General features: G+C 39.6%; 1 protein-coding gene across 6 annotated transcripts; it reads right to left on the reverse strand.

Annotated features, from left to right (window-relative positions):
- Positions 1–1,368: 1,368 nt before the first annotated feature.
- Positions 1,369–20,127, reverse strand: slc24a2 (solute carrier family 24 member 2). 6 transcript variants are annotated; one of them, XM_046408457.1, is made up of 11 exons: positions 19,995–20,127; positions 14,403–15,540; positions 7,261–7,296; positions 6,825–6,942; positions 6,273–6,356; positions 5,603–5,641; positions 5,399–5,478; positions 5,107–5,244; positions 4,753–4,842; positions 3,582–3,748; positions 1,369–3,465 (listed from the first exon to the last, which is right to left on the reverse strand). In XM_046408457.1, exons 2-11 carry the CDS (start codon positions 15,321–15,323, stop codon positions 3,216–3,218), a joined length of 1,923 nt encoding a protein of 640 aa, XP_046264413.1. In that variant the 5' UTR covers positions 15,324–15,540; positions 19,995–20,127; the 3' UTR covers positions 1,369–3,215. The 6 variants fall into 6 exon arrangements, with proteins under 6 accessions (XP_046264413.1, XP_046264402.1, XP_046264393.1 ...); XM_046408446.1 differs by lacking the exon at positions 19,995–20,127 and adding an exon at positions 19,821–19,949; XM_046408437.1 differs by lacking the exon at positions 19,995–20,127 and adding an exon at positions 16,793–17,867.
- Positions 20,128–20,471: the final 344 nt, after the last annotated feature.

The following is a 20,471-nucleotide window of genomic DNA, read 5'->3' on the forward strand; positions in this document are numbered from 1 at the left end:
GAAGTTGCGTAGTTGTATAGACATTTATAAACATGTATATACACAGTATTGTGCTAACCTTTTGTGTAGCATAACGTAACACCTGGTCCCAGAAGTAATGTTATCTAATTTTACTGTTCATTGTACTGCTGTAAACAGCTGAAATGACAACATAAAACCATTTGACTTGACTACAGTACAGTGAAATAATATTCTAAGTTTTCAGTGAACAGAAGCGCACAGGTGAATATGTCCTTAATTGGTTGTCCTCAGGTGTCCAGTGAATCCCTGTTGCATCACGCTGACCACGGCTGCAGGCCATGCATCCTGCTTGTATAAGAGGCTTGTGTCAAAGTAAAGCAGATCACATCCTGATAGATGACACTGCAAATCTGATCGGTGCAGTGAGGCACTCTGAGAGGTGACTTTAAAGTGGCTTGTTAGACTTAAAATCTCTAGCAGTTACAGAATGATGATAATGGATATCATATATGAAGATTATAGAAGAAGAAATAGTGACATATTTAAAAGCATATTTTAAAATATTTTATCTATATCTATCTCTCTCTCTCTCTCTCTCTCTCTCTATATATATATATATATATATATATATCCCACAGTTTAGAAACTATAATCATATATACCGTAATCAATCTAAAATGAGCATCTAAACTGCTACTACATGAGTCCTGAGTCAGGAACATCATTCACAGTTTGATTAGTTAGTCAGATGCACTGTTAGGTCCAAACACTGTGAAAATTTGAGATTTCATTTATTTTATCATATAACACTTCATACAGAGTTGAATGACATATGTTTTTACAGTATAATACATAATTCAAGTAGTACATGAATATGATTCCATACTTCCATAACATACAAGGGAAATACAAAAGCATTTTACCGTTTGTCATGGTATTGAAACTGATCAAGGATGGATTCATTTTGATATTGCTAATTGCACTCATTCATACACACATTTCTCACATTCACTTGATCCACCAAAGCAAGAAGAATGACACAGCAAAGACAGGCTACATCCAGAATCTGAGAGTAAAAGTTGTGCCGAGGAGGACTATGATTACATTTAGGTGCTTATACACAATTTGCAAATCTTTTGATACACATGAACACATAATAAAACACACATTTTTAAAACTGCAAGATAATGAATAGTTCGGGTCAGTTTTATGGAATTTTTGTATTCATTTGGGCATAAAATTGTTTCACATTATTATTATTATTATTATTACAAAGGGAAAGATAAAAAATTGGGGCAGGTTAACATGGTGACGCGAAATATGATGTTTAACCCACCTAAACAGGAAAATCAGATTTATTTATCTGAATGTAACTTTCTATGTTTATCAGAAAGAATAAAGACACAGAAATGCAGATTTATACCTGAGCGTTCTTGGGAAACCAATACAAAAGTTTAAGCAGCAGAACACAATCTTTTTGCATTATTTGTGTTATGAGGTTGCACTACGCTGCACCTTAACATTTTAATATCACTAAAAAGAATAAGAAGCAGAGAAAGATGTTATTCAGAGATTACTACAGTGCCTTTATTGAGCATTTCTCCAACACTGATGGAGCATGTGGAACATTGAAGGGGGGAATAAATGATAAGATATTGCCCACGTTCAGCTCTATTTCATATATCTGACACAGAAAGCAGGCAACACAAGGAAATGAACAACTGATGAACGGCGGTGAGTGTCGCAGGCTGTGTGAGGTCTTTCAGCATTCAACAGGAGGTTCAGCTGACGAAAACAGCGTTTATAGCACATCAAAGTGGCACAATGAGGCCCTATACAAACATCACAAGCTGAAACTCTCTTCACTCTTTATGTCACACACCGAACACAGAACACAGGGAAGCAGCACGTGAACGTAACGCTGGCTCCAGATTAGGCCTGATACGAAAAGCCTGCCGCTGTGGAGAATGAGGAGAAAAGTCTATGATGTTGCTGTCAGTTGCACCTGCACAGATATTTATGTTGTACAGTACTTATGTCGTTTGACATGAAAACATTACAGAAGAAATCCAGTGATACCTGTTGACATTGAACACTGCTTTTTATAAATACACAATTCAGGAAAAAAAAAACACTTTTGAGTTTAACAAATAAAATACAGTAGATACAGAGATCACTAATCTTTAGTCCACCACTTGTCGCCCAGACAGCATCATTGAGACACTGACCTGTTTATAACATTTCCATTCCAAAAGTGTCCAGTTTTAGTCAGGATACTGAAGTAATCTCTTTCTAAAGTGGTAGATGTAAAGGCAGACCGAACAGAAAAAGTCACTCTCACAACCTTATTATATGAAAAACCAAAATAAGATGACAAATAAGAAGTATTGAGCATGAGAACAACTTAGCCAGCTTAATCTTTGTCCATTCTATCTGTGCACACTCTACTGAAACTATTTTGCATTTAATGTATCTTATTAGAGATAATCATGAAAGGGATATTAAGTAGTAGTTTCCGATAAAGATGTCCTTAAATTAGATGTGCTGTATTTGAAAAAACATAATCAAGATCTTAACACTGGATATTTCTCTGTCAATGACACTGCAAAACTATACAGGTGGTAAGATGAGCACAGTCAATATCTAAAAATATATTAGGCAGCTATTTATGCGTTGTCCCGGCCCTGTCTTTTCTTATTTTTATTCCATGACATACGGGATCACTCCAGAGCTTTGCTGCTCTTTAAAACAAAGTATAAAGTCTCTTTTAGCCCCCCTATTCAGCTTATGCTATATATAACTTGGCTGTTTGCATGAGGAGCAGAGGTAATTTGTATACTGACTGCTGATGCTTTAGGTGAAAAAACAACAATCTCTGGTGATCTTCAGCTGAAATTTCCACCCCTGGTAGCATTCGCTCAACTTGTCCATTAGGTCCTTTCAGCATGTTTCAGCCAATAGCGGCCACTGAATGTAACCACGTGGTACAGAAAGAGAGGAGTCTCTCCTATTGGGTGGCAGAATGATGCACAGGCTTGTGTGTAACTGCTGAACTGCTGTGATGCTCCGGTGTGTGTGTGTGTGTGAGTGTGTGTGCGTGTGTGTGTGTGTGTGAGAGAGAGTGTGTGAAATCATCTGCTGTGTCTGTACATGTGACAAATAAGAGACAGTTTGTGTCTTTCTGAGCATGTCTTTCCACTCCTACAGTAAATCAGGGTACATGTGAGTACATTTTTATTGGAAGTGATTCTCTCTCAGATGGTGACGGGGCAGATGATGATTTTGTCCTCCAGCATGACACTGACGATGAGGAAGACGAAGTAGAGCAAGAACATAAAAAAGCCCAGGACCTTGCTCATTCTCCACTTGCAAGCCGCGATGGATATAATGACAAAGAGGAGCATGAGGAAGAGGAGGACGATGGCGCAGAACAAGCCGTTGCTGCTCACCTCCACTGGCCTGAAGTCGTTGATGATGTTGTAGAGCAGCCAGGGGAAAGGCAGGCTGGAGAGGAGGAGGAAGCACGACAGAAAAAGAGTTATTTTATGAGAGGTGGACAGCAAATGACCTCATTTGAAAATGCTTATCACATGCTGTGTTTGCTTGTTTGCTGGACTCACCCCACAGTGATATCAAAGATGTTGGAGCCCACAGAGCTGGACACGGCCATGTCGCCGAGGCCTTTTCGTGCCACAATCACACTGGTGATCAGGTCAGGGATTGAAGTGCCAGCTGCTAATATGGTCAGACCCATTATCTCCTCTGTGACCCAGAAAGTTTCTCCAACCTGAAACGAATGGTACGTTGCTTAGGTCCTGAATGTACTACCAAATGACAGCTGTGGACACCAGTGGGTCTGGTAGTTCTGTTTATTGTATTTTCTCGACTCTGCTTGAAGGGCGTCCACACATGCACAGGTGTATTCTGTAACTTGTGGTTATTAGAGGTACGAGGATGTGAGCACAGAGTCTACACATGCATCTTCCCCCAGCAGATTTTCGGAAAGTATAATGCCACCTGAAAATATTCTATCAGGCTGAATAATATCAAACTGAATAAAGTTTTCACAGTGCTCCAAATGTTATTGCTGGCCTTATGCTCATTTTCTTTGAAAATGGTTTGAAAATGGCGTGATTTTTTTTTCACTCTTTTACTAGCATCACTTTACACCAGAAATATACAAACAGAAAGCAAATAGGATGGAAAAACATTTTACTGTTGCTTCTAAAAGACTAATTAAATGCTATCTCATGCTACATTTAATTTGTGTTTCTTTATTGTTAATAGATTATTAATATTTTTATTCAGGGCTACAACAGAGACAGTAAGTGTGTAGAAAAAGTTTGTGTACAAAAGGTATCATGTGGATCATCATGCATCAAATTTTCAAGGTCTCCAGAATTTAAATTCATTATTTTAAAATGTATGAGACCAGAAATGCAACAGGCTGAGGTGATAATGATTACTGCAGTCATTACATGTATTATATTCTACTGTTATTTCACACACAGTGCTCTGCATCTATGGGAGCTGAAAGCAGGTGCGCCTCCTCAGCGACCTTGCACACATGACCTCTCGCTTCATGCCTGCCTTTGCATTTGCACTGTTAAAATAGAGCATTGCAAGTTGATCTGGCTCTGGATCAGGGCAGATTAGATGGGATTAGCTTCTCTGGTCACACATTCAACACCCTGACTGCTGCACTCTCATTGAAAAGGTCTCAGAAATAGAAAGAGAAAAGACAAGAGTGTTGGTGTATTTGACAGAGAACAGAGAGTGTGTGTGAAGTACCTGGTGAGCCCACCACACCATCAGGTAGGAGAAGAAAGCAATCCAACAAATGGCGCCGAGGAAAGTTATGGGGAAGAACTTTGTTGAGGTCTAAAAAAGAAAAAACAACAACAATTAAAACAATAATAGTTTTGAATTTGGATGATTTTATAATCGTCCACTCAGTCAGTCTCTGGTCTAGGCTCAGCCAAAAACTGATTTACCTGATACCTGCCCTCTTCAGTTCAGTATGTAAATATCTTAACTGTGTGAATATGAGCTAAAATATATGTTTGTTATGTTTGATATGTTTGTGTCCACATTATATTTATTGTGTGTGTTTATGTGTTTTAAGATGTGAGTGTGTGTTGTCACCTCTCTCCTGACATCAGGCAGTGTGATCCACAGTGGCAGGACGATGGGCAGGATGATGAGGTAGGTGATCTGTTTCCTGAGGGTGTCGGGCCAGGCCAGGCTCAGAGGCTGGTCCTCATCCTCCTCTTCCTCTCCACCCTGAGGAGGAGGAGTTCATCACTTTACATCAACTGTACACATTCAGATCATGGTGGTAATGCCAGACATACTAACTATGTTGTTTTTATAGTGCAGCGAAGTCAGGTGTTAACAAAACCTTTAACATGTGAACATGTGGAGATTAAAGCTGTACCTCTTCTCCTCCCGCAACACCGTTCATGGGTGGTGTGACTTCCACAGCGACATTTGTACTGTTGGGGATGTCTTTGTCAGCTTGAGGAAAGAAAAAGAAGAGACTTTCAATAGCTTCTAAGGGACTCGCTCATGAGGACAGTATTAATTTGAAATGAAAAATGGTGAACTAATGACACTAAGAGAAAAAGCTGAAACTTAGTACAATTCTCTTTTCTTGGAGGTTGTGTCTGGGAGAGGGCACCTATGTTGAGAAACAAAATATGCTTGTTAATTCTCTGGACTCATCCTCACATGTGCAACAGAGCATCACATGGAGGCCCTTTCGTGCCCCGTGATGAATAGCTGAGAAATGATATCACAAATGTGATTTTGTTTTTATTGGCAAATCATATAAGTCAGATGAATCAGACAATAAATGTATCCTGAAACTAAATGAACAAATAGTTCAGTCAATTGAGAAAATAAGAATTCAATGAAAAATGAGTTATTATTTTAGCTCACTTTTGATTGAAATCTGCAACCACACCGTTTGATTCTTCATCCCAAATGTTTACTTGCACAATCACGACTGATAAAACAAGTTTCATGTTAAAAGTGGAGGAAGTTTGGTGGTGTCTTCAGCTTTGACAGTCTGGGTGTGTTATTTCATGTTGTTCTCCATCTTATTACAAACTAGTTTTTGTCTAAAGCCTGTCCACTCATTTTTGCTTAACAAACCACTGATGACTTTATGTGCTGTTTTTCTTCATCTATTAATAGCCGCTGTGCTTCATTGATTAATGATTTGATAACTGATTTGTCGCTTGGTTTATCAGTTGGTTTTTAAGAGATGTAAAAGGGCTCCCACAGTTTCATACATCACTGTTACTCACCTACACCGTTGGCATTGGAAGCATCTTCTTTACACTTCTGCTTGGCCATTTTGTGAAGGATCGACGCCTTCTCTTTGAAACGTCCTAAAACAAAGGAAGCTCAGTCAGTCCAACATGGCTTCCTCCAAATGTGTGATTAACTTACACATGCTCTGAGACTAGTTGTAATAGGCACAAAGAAGGAAATAAGTTAAAACATAAAAAGTGGCTGAATAAATCAACAAATACACATTACACACAAGTGTAATAATTCAGCTTGGCCAAAATATTACTTCAACCAACCAACCAACCTATTTCTAAACCTAAATCTAAGCCAAATCTTAAAAATAATAATATTATTTTTAAGATTGTTTAGGCTTTCTTAACCTGGTTTAAACCATTAACTATGTAAGTCATACATGTCATTGTTTGTGCTTATTTCACAAGATTTTAACATCATATCTTGTTTTAAAGATATTATTATCTCTTTTCATTTGTTTTCTATATGCCCTGTAAGGTGACCTAGTAGTAGTAGTATATTTTTAAAAGTAAAAACAAAATTTTTTTGCTTACCCATACCTTCGTCACTGAGGGGGTCCAGGGTGTGTATCATGAGCTGGAAGATGCTGTTTCTCATCAGTGAGTTGTGTAGAGAGGCACAGCTGCCTTCCCTCTGCAGCCTGGGTTTGGCCTATAAGTGTACCAAAACAAACACCAAAATGTTTGCAAATGCAAAAATCAGCCTATGCATTCCTATCTCGTATTTAGCATCACTGATATCACTGACAAATAAGATGGGTGAAGAAAAAAACACCCCAATGAGCAGTTATTTAAATCTAATCCACTACCGTCATCAGAGGTCACGTTGTGCTCCACTGAAATTTACATCTCCCTCATTCACTCTGTACATGTAGAAGACATATCTAGATACCCCCTTTTTCCACAATTATGGCCGACTATGACGTGTACACAACATCATGCAAGTTTACAAACCCATAAACAAACTCACCATCAGCTTGTTCTCATCATCTCCAGGGACGTTTACCTTTAAAGAACAAACAAAGAAAACATAATACATACATAGTAAAGGTTGTCTTATATATACAGTTAGATGTTGTAGTAACACAAACACATGTACTGAATGCAATCCAATTCATTTGGCTTGCAGAAGTACTGTATCATTTCATAAATTTCAGTATTTATTCAGACTGGGGGGGGTTAATCAGATCAGAGTACGGTTCAGTAAACCCCAGAGAATCCAAAAGTGTTGAGCTAATGCTCAAACTGAAAACGTCTTCAGTCCCTCACACCACTTTACTCAGCAGGCTGGCAGTAAACAATGAATGCACACTGAACTCTTGAAACAATGATTATTAGCATCATATCATGTTTTCACTCCAGACTGGTAAGAACAGGTGAGAGCAGGAAGGAAAGATGGCAGAATCCCATTTAAACCATGATGTGAAGACTCCTATGGGAAGAACAGCCTCAGTCTAATCAGCTGACTTTGTTGTATTTAGCACAAGATATAACTCACACATTGTCCCTGAATTTTTGCCAGTGTGTGTGTGTGTGTGTGTGTGTGTGTAAAACATCACTGTCTCCTCCATCTTTCCTCCTCCTCCTCACAGTGGGAGTGAACCAGTCGCAGAGGTTTGGGGTTTGGTTCCAACATGAAGACTACAGGGATGTACGGATGCTAATCTCAACACCAGCCATTTCTTCAGAGGACATATACAGCACAGCTCTGTCACCACATAGAAAAACACACACACGCACACACGGACACACACAGTCCACTGCTGGGAAAAAAAATGGTTTGTAAAAGTACTGAGGTGGTTAATGCCAGCAGTCAGGAGGGTTTGATGTGGTAATGAGGGATTTGGAGATGTCTAAGACAACAGACGGGAACATAAAATTCTGTGGGCAGACATTGTCAAGTGTATAACTATGCAGTACTATACAGTTTATACAAGAAACTGGTCTCTGTGTACATGCTATGAAGTGAGGAAAAGATGGCATAAAGTTGGGCATCTCCTGTTGATTGTGTCTCTTAATGTAAAAATGCCATCATGACAAAGTTCTTTATGTTTTCTGCTGAGGATAGAAATGAAGTAAAAATAATGGCTAGGTCAGCTGACTAAAAACATTCTCTTTGTCAGCTGCTCAAGACCTCCCTTCGTCCCTCCCAACATATTGTTTATTTAAAACTCCCTCAGTTTGACCTCAATGACAGATTCACAGACAACAGAGCCGATGGAAGTGGATGGATATGGTACACTGAATTCAGTCTGTAACTGAAATTGAACATGAGGTTATTTCTCCTTGTGTTAAAATGCACAAACAATTACATCACACAGTCCAAGTGACTGCTCCTTTTCTTTCACACACTCCATATTTTACATTATGGAGTACAAATCACTCACAAAGACAGCATCAGACAATCACCACCTCCACCACGCAGATAGATGGAGGGTTTTGTTGTTGACACGTTTTCATGATTGAGGCCCCAGAGTTTGAGCAGATAATCCCTTTAGCCTGCATCTGACAAGACACCTGCTGCTCTCATGCCATCAACAGCAAGACTAAAGCTATTTTTTTTTTTAGCTTTTTTTTATTTTTGAATAATCACTCCTAGAAAAATGTTTGTTCGGTCCAGATTTGTTTGAGTAGGTATTTTTTACTTTGGTTGCGTGAAGGCCAGCTGGCTGCAGCTAAAGTGACGTCAGGACAGGATTTTTTCAATCAGCAACAGATTTAAATACGGTAAGAGTGATCCACTTCAAAATCAGCAAGAACACAGGACATCCTCTCAGGTCCATGTGAAACCGAAGGTGATTTCTTTTCATTTTAGATAAAAATATACATTTCATGTTGCTACTTTTTAACCATTTTTATATTATAATGATTAGTATATATATGGTTATCAGTATGTAGAATTTAAAGTTAATTAGTAATGAAGAAGAAGGAGCCGTGGCCACCTGTCTCCACTGTCCATGTGATTGCTGAGCAGCTCTAGCAGCAGAGGCCATCTTGGCATTAGCTCACGTTGGTTAGTGCTCACACGTGCTCCCGATGAGAGCTTCTTGATGACAGAAGATACTTATAGACAGCTGTAAAATCTGGAACTGGACTTTACTGATTGCTCTTCACCCAGTTTAGATTGATTTTCTTGTTTTTATCCCACTAAAAGTAACTCAGTCTGAGAATCACAGTCAAACTCTCGGATCGATGAAACCCTTTAAAACTCGTTGTGAAAACCAGTGTTGTCATCAAGCTGTAAACACCACAGCTTTTTTCATTTTTTAAAATTGGACTGGACATGTAACTGTTTTGCTTTTTTCTTCCCCCACAGTATACTTTTTATTATTTTATAAAATGCTGCTAATCTTTGTCACCTTTGGCCTCATTTCTCTCAGCACTTGTCTACACTCTGACAAATGAATCACCAGTGACTAATCACCATAAATCTGTCTCAGAGCAGTTGCAGACACTTTTAAGAAACGTAAACTGCTACATCCTCAAACACCAAACCCTTTTTGTCTGTCATTCCAGCAGGTTGCAAGAAAAAAAAATCGGAAGCAGTTTGCGTACAGCTTAACTAATGTGTCACTACTAAGTTAATCAGACCTGAAGGGAACTGTTACAGAATAAGATAATGAAGAGTGGCATTTCCTCTTACAAAACAGATTGTTTGTACAGATTATTTTAAGATACCTTGTTAAGAATTAGGTTATTTACAGTAATTTATATTTTGATAGATATAAAACATTTACAGATTAGTTCATCTGCAGATAACAAACATCTTTTGCTGCTACGCTGATAACATCTGCTCTATGTACAAATTGCTTCCATTATGAAGCCACACAAAATCATTCACATCTTACTGTTGTCTGAGCTCGCTATTTGATGCTGTTAGGAACGATTAATAAGGTCAGCTTCACTTCATTGGTGTATAGTGGACATTTCTTTTCACTGACAGTTAACATAACATCCATGTGAGTAAATTAAAAAAAAAAAGTAATTTTTGTTCAACAGCTCAACAGAGACCATTCCTGCCATTAACATGTTAAACCGGTGGAAACTGTGAAGTATAATATGAAGTTTATCTGCATTAAAATTTTATCTTTGGGACAAACTTGGACTTAGTTACATTAATAATCAGCATCAAAGCTGTGCTGGGAGTTAATGAGTTCATGCCATAGAACTGTTTAAGACCTGAAGGTGAGCTGTTTAGAAGAAGAAGAAGAAGAAGAAAATCTCACTAAATGATTGTCATTTTCAGTTTTGACTGAGCTGCTGCTCCAGATCACTGGTCTCATCCTTAGTCCAGACTATGCCTTCATCCCAATTATCATCATCATCACTGTCACCAAGGAAGCATCCCTCTCTCTATCCCTCTGTCCTGTGTCCACCTGACTGTCCCGTCCAAGCCGTTGGACTTAGCCAGGATTAATCGTCACAGATCACCACTTTTAGACTGGTGATTTTCAAGCCTGCGTGTGAAGCACCACAGCAACCTTCACAGGTCACCACAGTGTTGAACACTTCTCCTTCCCTCTCATCAGTCAGCAAAAATATCAGCTATCTTCCATTTACACAGCTGCTCTTTTAAAGTCCTCAGCAATAAGCGCAGACCTGCTGTGGAACTGCAATTGTACAATCAATCATTTGAACTTTGTGCTCCAAAAGACTGCATGGAGTATATAATTTCAGCTGTAATTTGTGAGGTAAATACATAACAATGGGTCATCAATGCTAAAAATTTTCAAATATGGGCAACAGCAGAATGCTAATTAGAGACATTTGATGAGTATTAACTACTGATGAATAAATGCTGTGTGCATGTGCATCTGCAACCACAGATGTACAGCACTTCTGCATTGTGATCCAGGCCTTATATTAATGTATGCAAGGAGAATATTAACCATCCATTAGAGCTCTGCAGACACACAACGAACTGTGCTGGGCTATATGTTTGCTGTCGTCACTGCAGGTAAGCAGTTGATAAGGGGATCAGAGAGGATTGTCCTCTTTAGTGCCATCAGCAAGAAAACCAGGAGATCGTGCCCTCCCTCCCCCTTTCTTCATAGATCTTAGGCACCGTGAGGGCTGTGCAAAACCACCTGAAGCACACAAACTATGCTCAAAACAAAAACCACACCACATTATGAGCATGACTGCAGGCCAAGGAAGGAGCATTCAGTCTTTTCTCTCAGTGACCTGCTGATTCCTGCTCCCCCAGGGAGCATCTGACTATTATTAGTGGCTCTAAAGGGATTGGAGAGTATTAACCTGGGGATTATTTAGCAGCTACCGACACATGAGCACAAGGCAGTTGGACATCAAGTGTTGGACAGACAGAAAGAGAAAAGCTGTTCTTGGGTCGAGGTGAGACAGCCTGAAGAACAGCTGATTCCCAGAAGGGCACAAATGTCAAACAGAGTATCTGCAACAACACTAATAGACACAAAGAGTAATGGATGCCCAAACATTCTTTACGTACAGGCTCAGGATAGAAAGGTCATGAAAAAGGTGGATCATTTTTATACATTCAGGTGATACACTTGAAATCCCTAAATAAAACCAAGTCACGCTTTTTACATTTAGCATTTGAGGGGAGGAGCTTTGAAAGCAGATACGACCGTGCTGGAGGTCGGTGTACATGATCTCATCTGTTGCCTAAAACGTGAGAACTTCTACTGCCCTGAATCAGTACCATAAAATAGTTTCCTCTTTCTGACAAGTGTTTCCAGCCAATATTGTGTCTTAACAGGCTGTTCTGTATACATTTTGAGCACAAGGTCTCACTTTAGTGGCCTATGAAGAAAAGAAAATGTATGCAATCTGTGATTAATATCTCTAGAAAAACAAAAGCCAGGTCACGTGCAGCAGTGCACTGTATACGCCCCTGAAGAACTGGTGACGGGTGATGTCAGTCTAGGCTACGGGCAAGCTGCTCTAAATCAGCCTACAGCAGTGTTTGTCACCTGAGCGCCGTATGAGATTACAACATCAGAGAGCAACAGATCTGACTCCAACTGCACACACAGACAGAACAAAAGACGGAGAGACAAACGTGAAAAGCAAAATAAGAACCCTAAACCTTTGCCTTTGCAAGTGAATGTGTGTGTGTGTGTGTGTACAACATTAATGTCCCATCATTCTCTATGTGTTATTTATAAACACAGCATCAAGCAGCACAATGAGTGCTCACAGCTAATCTCAAAATTACACATCATCTTCTCCCAGCTAACCTGAAGTGATTGGTTAAATGGATGTGTAGCAATTGGTATTGTGAGTGTGTGGTCATCAGCTCAACATCTTCTGAGTCTGAATCAAGCTGTGGAAGAGCCTTTCAGAGAGTCTTTCAACACCTCACTTCTAGGATGATAAAGTGTTTTCAACTCACAAAACCTTTTGTCATGTCTCATACTTGCCTAGCATTGTGACCAGATATACAGAGATTTATGGGATCTGTGTGTGGTGCATTTTAGGACAAATAACCAGAGACGTTTGGAAATTAAAAGCTGAAATGGTGGACGAACAGCAATCAGATTCAAGAGACAAATTATTCCAATGTCAGGACAAAGACAAGGGGAGCTAAAGGAGGAAGCATGCTGACACGATTAAAGATTTTTGGGGATTATTTTGCTGTTGATTTCATCATGTAAGATGCTCTTGTCTATTTCAAAATTTTCAAAATTTGGTCCACTACAATATTAAAGGTATATTTTAATTATTTTTTAACATCAATATGGTGTCAGAATTTGCCACAGACAGAGAACAATCAAAATTTCTCATCTAATAAACAAATATCTCAATAATGCCTGTGTTTTTTTGAACAAATTCAGAAATGAGCCAACCAGATCACTGCAGGATTTTAAGGGACTGATATGGGATTTAAAAATAAACTGTGAACGTTGAAATGTTAGATTGTAATTTCCATCTGAATGGATGAGAAGCAGGTCCAGTATGAGAAAACTAAACAGTGCTTCCTTTGACACTAATAAGAAGTAATTTCTAAAATTGGGGAAAAAGACAAAGACAAAGAGACAAACAGAACAAATGGATTTTTAGAATTTAAGGCTAATAGTTAGAGTTAATCTGACTCTCAAAAGTTATCTGTGCTGCTGTCAGCCTCTCAGGAATGAACTGACCACCTTCAGTGAACATGGTAGTTCAATCCATTCTTTAGCTTTCTTTTGTATTCTAACTTCCATTTTAATCCAGTTGAAATGGGGACATCTTCGAAACCAGCTGTTACATCAGGTCTATTTTGAGAGCCTTATAGGACTCTGCTCTGGACTTGGTTACTAAAAGTAGTGACTGAAGACAAGGCCTGTTCCTAGACTTAGTCAGCACCAAGAGGTGTCTGGCTCTGCGTCTGTCGCTGTCCGAACTGCACAGGTGGCAGGTTAAGACAAATCTTTATATCCTTCCAGAGGGGAATTCAAGGGGGTTTGGCTGAGTGACAGAGTGCTGCCTGTTCAGCACTCCATTTTAACACCCTAGCTGCTTCCTGTATGACAGCCTCTCAGATTCCCAGAACAGGAGTGCCACTAGCTATGACAAGTCCCCTTTGTGATTCTCTGCATTGAATACATACACTTCTGTCAGAAGTCTCACAGAGTCCTCAACAGATGCTGAGATTTCAACAAAGAAACACTGAGGCAAGAGGCAGTGACATAAACATTCACATTTCCTTCCAAGAAATGTTCCCATCCACATCAGAAAGTCTTTCAAGAAGCACAAATTTTCACTTTTTGTACTGCCATATGTTGAATCTTAGTTGGATATTTTCTGCTTTTAATAGATTTTCACATCATTTTCCTGCAATCTCTGGCAATCTCAAAAGTCACATAAAGAGCTAAAAACTTCTTGATGGACATTTTTGATGGGGATGTTCCTTTGATGGACAGAGAGGTCAAACAGAGAATGAGAACACTGTGGCAAATGTATGGGTGGATGGATGAATATAAGAATTAGTTGTTGGCACCTGAGATGGGTAAAAGATGGATGCTGTACATTATAACGTGGGAAGAGCTGGGTGAGTATAAAATAAATAGAATATGAATGAATGGATGGTCAACTAATGGATGGACAGGAAGGATGGATAGACAGGTGGATGGATGGATGGATTAGGCTCACCTTTGGTGCAGTTTCCAGCTCATCCACCTGGTTGCTGCCCAGTACACTCTTGATGAAAATTTCTACTTTGGCATTGAACTTCATAAATGTCACATAGCAGGTGTAGCACATCAGCAGGCTGATACTTTCCGTCAATGTGATTTGATTATCCAGAAAAAAATAGATGAGCATGAGCAGACCAATGATATAGAATGAGACGTCTCTGAACAGAGGCCACCAGGTGAGGTTGAGCACCTCTTTGGAGAACAGGGCGCACATCCCAATCACAAACAGGATGTTGAAGACGGCTGAGCCCACAATGGTACCGATACCCACATTACTGTGGGAGACGAAGACTCCTATGACAGAAGTGAAGAGCTCTGGAGCTGAGCCACCTGCCGCCATGAAGGTGGCCCCTGCTACATCATCAGAGATCTCTAGTTTCTCTGTGATGACAGTGAGTGCAGGAACAAAGAACTCATCGCAGACAATGGCTAAGGCTATGAACATGTACAGCATGCCAAACATATGAAGCACCACATAGCCCTGGCGTCTCTCCTCCACGCTGAAGTAGTCTGTTGGGTAGTCCCCGTGATTCAACTCTATTTCAGATGATTGCATGGCCACTGGTGTTTCCTCTGGTGCAGCTGAGAGGTTGTGATGCTGCAGAAGAGTTCTTTGGGGCACTGCTGCCTCTGCTGAGCCCTCGACGGATGATTCCATCTCCTTGGCCACCATTGTGGCCAGCGACAAGGCACTCCATGAGCAGACTGTGCAGACCACCACCAGACTGATGATGAAGCCCAGAATCCGTCCAGGCCGCAGCTTTCTTTTGACACTCTGGTAGTGCTGTCTGGTGCAGCTGCTGTGAGGGCCCAGAAGAGGTGTAGAGCTGGACGATTCCATCATGTCTTGACTCCTTATGGGTAACGTGAAATCCATGGTGTTTGAAGCAGGTTGGAGTGGGCAGAGTGGAAGCGTCTGGAATACCCCCCAAAGCTGGGTCAGTGGTGATGTTTGGCTCTACGAGGGCGGGGTTTTGACAGGCCGCAGCGGGTTACCGATTTGTTTGCATGCTGCTCCCCAGTCTAAACACAATGGAAGCCCTGCAGTCTGATTCCAGGATCCAGCCCATTCAAAGGCTTCCTCATATTACTCACTGCAAGACAAAAGGGGAGCATATATGTTCATGATTATTCCATCTTTTTTCACTCCTGATATCTGTCCACTCAAATGTCTTGTTAGCAACGGTAGAAAATAACTCTTAGTATAGTTTTAGTACTAGTAGTACTCAAATACTGTGGAAAGGTACAGTTTTTATACACTTGCATATTACTTGAGTATGTTTGATCTCTTCTGATTTGTATTACTTCTACACTACTTCTTAGAAGGAAATATTGTATTTTCTGCACAAATAAACTACACAACTGTAGATAAAGTCATCACTCTCATCTGTACCTCTGCCTGTTTTTATTTGCTTGGTCTTTTGCTGTGTTTGGGACATTTTTGAGCCTCAGAGATTCTGATGACAGTTGATTATTGAGTCTCATTCCCAGTTTATCGAGTATTGACAACAAATGGGACTCAACAATCAAACAAACCAAACGGTGGGTATTTGCCAACCTGGGAATGAGACTCAACAATGAACTATCTTCCTTACTTACTGCACCTTTAAACAGTCTGTTTGCAAACAGCAAATAACAAATTGTGCATTGCATACTTTTAGGTTGATGATTAAATAGTCCTATCTGCAAATGTGGTCAGTGTTTGGTCTTGGCAAAAGTTCTCATATGTTTATATAAACATACAAAAATATCTTTGAGCAATTGTTTGAAATTGAAGTGCTTTTATTTTCTAGCGGTTGGGATTACAGTAGTTTATGTACTGAATTACTGAACAGTTTGTAGTAACAGTATTAATAGCAGCAGTTGTGTTAAATTAGTGTGGTTTCCTTGACATTGTACTGAGAACCAAGTGAGATTTCTCCTTGAAGTGAAGCTTGGACTTTAGTGAAAGCTCATTAGGAAGCTATTTAATCCCTGAGAAGATATACTTAGATTAGCCTCAGGCCCTGCACATCGATGCCACTGCACAAAGTCAAAAAGCGAGACATCATCACATTGATTAATGAATTTTAAAAAACTAATGAACACTGGCTTTATTCAGTACTGAAACAACTACACTGGGATAAAGTGTAACACTGAAAACTCATCAGTCCTAATCCACTATGAAACACCAATTTATTACTGTCAAATATTTACTGAACACTTTCAAAAGCAATGGTGAAGTATAAAAGAAGCATTTGAAGGGTATTAGAGTTGAGACACACTACAGCTAACCACAAAAACCACATGTATATGTATATATTTATATATGTATGTATGTATGTATTTTGGTTTTTTTTCTCATACCACACTTGGGAATCTCCTGTGCAGCCGGTAGGGGTCCAGCAGATCGTCACGTCCTGAGTTTCTGAGCAAATATTCCACTAAATTGAATCCCAAACAAGAAATGTCCCAAGGGCTGAAGGTCCCAGCTGTAAATCCTCAGTGAGATTCCCCACTTAGCCAAAGTGGAGCTACAAGGGACCAGGTCAGAAGCCGAGGACCAAGGGCTCCTCCCTCACTCTCAATGTTCCTCCCCTCTTTGATGCAGTCTCCCTCCTTCCCTGCTTCAATACATCCTCCCTTCTACCTTTCTCATCCTTATCTTCTCTCTCTCCACGTCCAAGAATGAGGATCAGTGCTGTCTATCACTGTCTGTCTTCAGTCCTTCCTTCCTCTCTCCACCCCCTACCAACCTGTTCCCACCTCCCCTAGTGTCCCAGTGTCATGTAATTTCTTCCCATCCCCACACCCAAGCAAATGAGTCTTGCACAAGAAGCTTACAGCTTGATGGGACTGAAGTCTATTGTACCATTAGATCATAGTGCTGTTCTCAAAGCCCTTGAAAACTATACCAATTACTCTCTGATGCACACAATGCATAAGCTTTGTGTGCATCAGAGCTTTAAAATTACACAGTGCGTCAGCTTCAACAAGTTTCAGGTGTCAAAGTTTAAGGTGTCAAACAGCTTTGAGTGAAAGCCGCAAGAGACTTTATTGAAAATTGAACTTACATCTTGAACATCTTAAATTTATGGATACTTCTGCACTGATTTTCTCTCATTTGCATTTTGTTTTATGGCCCACTTTTGATCAAAAAGTTGTTTTCTTTTCTTTAAAAATAAAAAGGAGAAGGAGTTTGCAAAACTGCAGTGAAAAATGTAAAATTTGCACTACATAAACAGCCAGTTGCTGGAAGTGACATCACCATGCCTTCTGTCTTTCATTTCCAGCATGACCATAATTGGATTTGGGTTCAGCACCTGCTCATAAGACACAATCCTGCAGCCTTCATTTGTGACATGCAGTAATAAATCCTTCTGACCAGCACAGGGCCTGACATGTACCCAGAATTACACAATTAAAGTAAAAACAATAAACATATATATAATTAGAAATTAAAATATAATTTACTACCACCTCTACAGGCACTGTGTGTGCACGTGTCTGTGTGTGTGTAAGAGAGATGGAGGAAGAGAAAGAGAGAAGATTGGACAAAAGTGAGACATTACAAAATTCATAGCAAATAAACTTCAATAATCTCCCCACTGACAATTAAAATAGAAACCTTTCAAGAAGAGTTTTAATTCAAATGTTAAATAAATGAACACTCAGTCCCAGAAAAAATATCATTAAGTTGGAGATTTATGCAAGTGGTTTAAAGCAATTACCATAAAAGACATATAAATCTGCTGGGATTTAATCCAACCAGACATATAGTGTAACTTTCATTTGTCACCTCCTATTGTTCTTATCCAATTAAACAGGAACATGCTTAATTGAGTAGACCACTAACTTTCCCCTGCAAGCAAGACGTTGCCCTTGAAATGCTTCCTCAGCATTTCAAGACAACTTAAAATCTTCATTACCCTTTAGGAGTGTGGTTTTTCAAAGACCCTGCACAGATGTTTCAGGGGTTTTTGTCTGGCTGTCCATATGGTCTCAGGACTTCCTGGAACCATCTTACATACAGGAAACAAGAGAAGATACAAACTGTGCAAAAATGACCAAGAAAGAAAGTTAGGTTGCGTAGTGCCCTCTTTATGTTATTCTATATATTTACATGCTGTAAAACAATGAGGCAATGTCACAGCCTGAGGTGACACTTTTGTATAGAGGTGTTTGACCTCAGTCAGGACTGTGCATTCAGGCCATAGCTGCTATATTAAGGGCTATGTAATGTCCTGAAAAGGCTAAACTTGTTACATAACTGACCAAACTAGCCTCACCCTCCTTCTGGGTAGGCTGAGGAACATCGCCTGCAGAACTTGAAATAAAAATAAATCTCTTGGCATGCAGAAGAAACTTTACCAGATCTGTTTCAGGTGAAGTTTATGATGCTTTTTCCTTTCAAAAATAAAAAGATCTGGTTGACTTTGAGACAGCTGAAGTAACCATACAAAGATGTATCCTAAATGCAACTGAACATAAACCATTAGTCCAACCTTGGCCAAGATGGTTATAAACCTTAACAGACAATAATTTGCACAGCTCATTATTAGTTAAATTTTCCTTACATCAACGTGCAAAGCGGCTCACTTGTTTATTGTTGTCAATGGTAGACCAGGCAGTGAAAAGTGAGAAAGACAGATTTATGTCCCTCTGTGAAGCTGGGATCAGCAGCAGCTTATTGGATAAAGCTTGTGCCTGAAATAGCTGCTCAGTTATATATGATTTAGACAGAGACCCTCTCTAAGCAGGAGTGGCCATGGTAATCGCTGAGATCTATATAATGAGTCTATGAATAGAATAGAAGAGTTTACCTCCTCTCAAGAACAGTTCACTAAGCGCCACCCCCAACCCCTTATTTACTGTTGGTACACCCACTGGACTCAAATGCAGGCTACAGTGGTAATGGGGGCAGATTTACTAGTCAGAACTCTGAAGCAGTAGATTTCAGACACATGTAGCTAAACGCAGGCACCTTTTTTCTAGGTTCCAGCCGCCACTGGCACATTTATCAAATGTAGCTAGCCAACTAATTAAGCTAATGATACCATGATACTATCACTTGTCATCAATGAACCTGTTCACCTGTGGAATGTTATAAGCAGGTGTTTTCTGATGAACTTATCCAGTATTTCATTGCACCTGTCCCAACTTCTATGAAATGCATTGCTGGTATTAAATTCAGAAAAACCATATATTTATAAAAATCTGTGAAATTGATGGGGTAAAACATTAGGTAAAAGAAAGGATAAACTATCACATTTCACTGTTTTAGTTATTTTTTTTACACAATATCTCAATAGCTGTTTTGGAATCAGGGTTGTAACTGAATCTACTTGTCCCAGGCAAAAAAGGTAGTGACACTGCTTGCACTGTTTCCACTTACTAATATATTTCCTCTTGCCTCCATGGACTTCAGTGAATTTGCCATAATCAGTGACAAGTTTCCCTTTAAGGCCTGTTATTTTTATGCACACAGAACTTAAACTGCATAACACCCTTGAATGAAATGTTGTTCCAGTGAAATATTTAAATGAAGTTCAGCGAAGGAGAAACACACCTGTTTCCTCTTGTGAACCACAGCTGACACATTTTATATTTTGAGATGCACAAGTGAATCTTTTGTGCTCACAGCTTTCTGGTTAACTGAAACTATAGTGATAAAGTTCTAATCTCATCTGTGATGAGGAATGTCAAATGATCAGTCACTAAGATGGCCAGTGGAAGGACAATCCATGTGGCTCATTAGTTTTAATTACCTCCACCTTTTACTGCCAGCTCATACAAGCATGAAGCTAAACGTTTAAGATTTGTTTCAGACGGACAACTTCTCATAATCTTAAGGAAATCCTCCTCCCAGCCCAGTGGCTTTGGTGTTTTGCCTGCCTATAATTGATACAAATACACTGAATTTTTTGCTGGGGTAATTATCCAGTTTGAGTTGTGCTGTTTATGAGGATTAAGGAGAACAGAGAAACATCTCCATCTAGTGGTTTCAAGTCCCTATTTGTGAAAATCTGAAAAGCACAGAGAGCCA

Source organism: Scatophagus argus, chromosome 2 (genome assembly GCF_020382885.2).
Source record: "Scatophagus argus isolate fScaArg1 chromosome 2, fScaArg1.pri, whole genome shotgun sequence".
NCBI lineage: Eukaryota > Metazoa > Chordata > Actinopteri > Scatophagidae > Scatophagus > Scatophagus argus.

Bases quoted from the DNA above. Each gene is read 5' to 3' on its own strand.
- slc24a2 (XM_046408457.1), bottom strand. From the start codon at position 15,323: ATGGATTTCACGTTACCCATAAGGAGTCAAGACATGATGGAATCGTCC. The intron at 7,297-14,402 runs GTGAGCCTAATC...TGTTCTTTAAAG, and splicing joins AGCTGGAAACTGCACCAAAG to GTAAACGTCCCTGGAGATGA. The intron at 5,479-5,602 runs GTACTAAGTTTC...TCTTTCCTCAAG, and splicing joins ACCTCCAAGAAAAGAGAATT to CTGACAAAGACATCCCCAAC.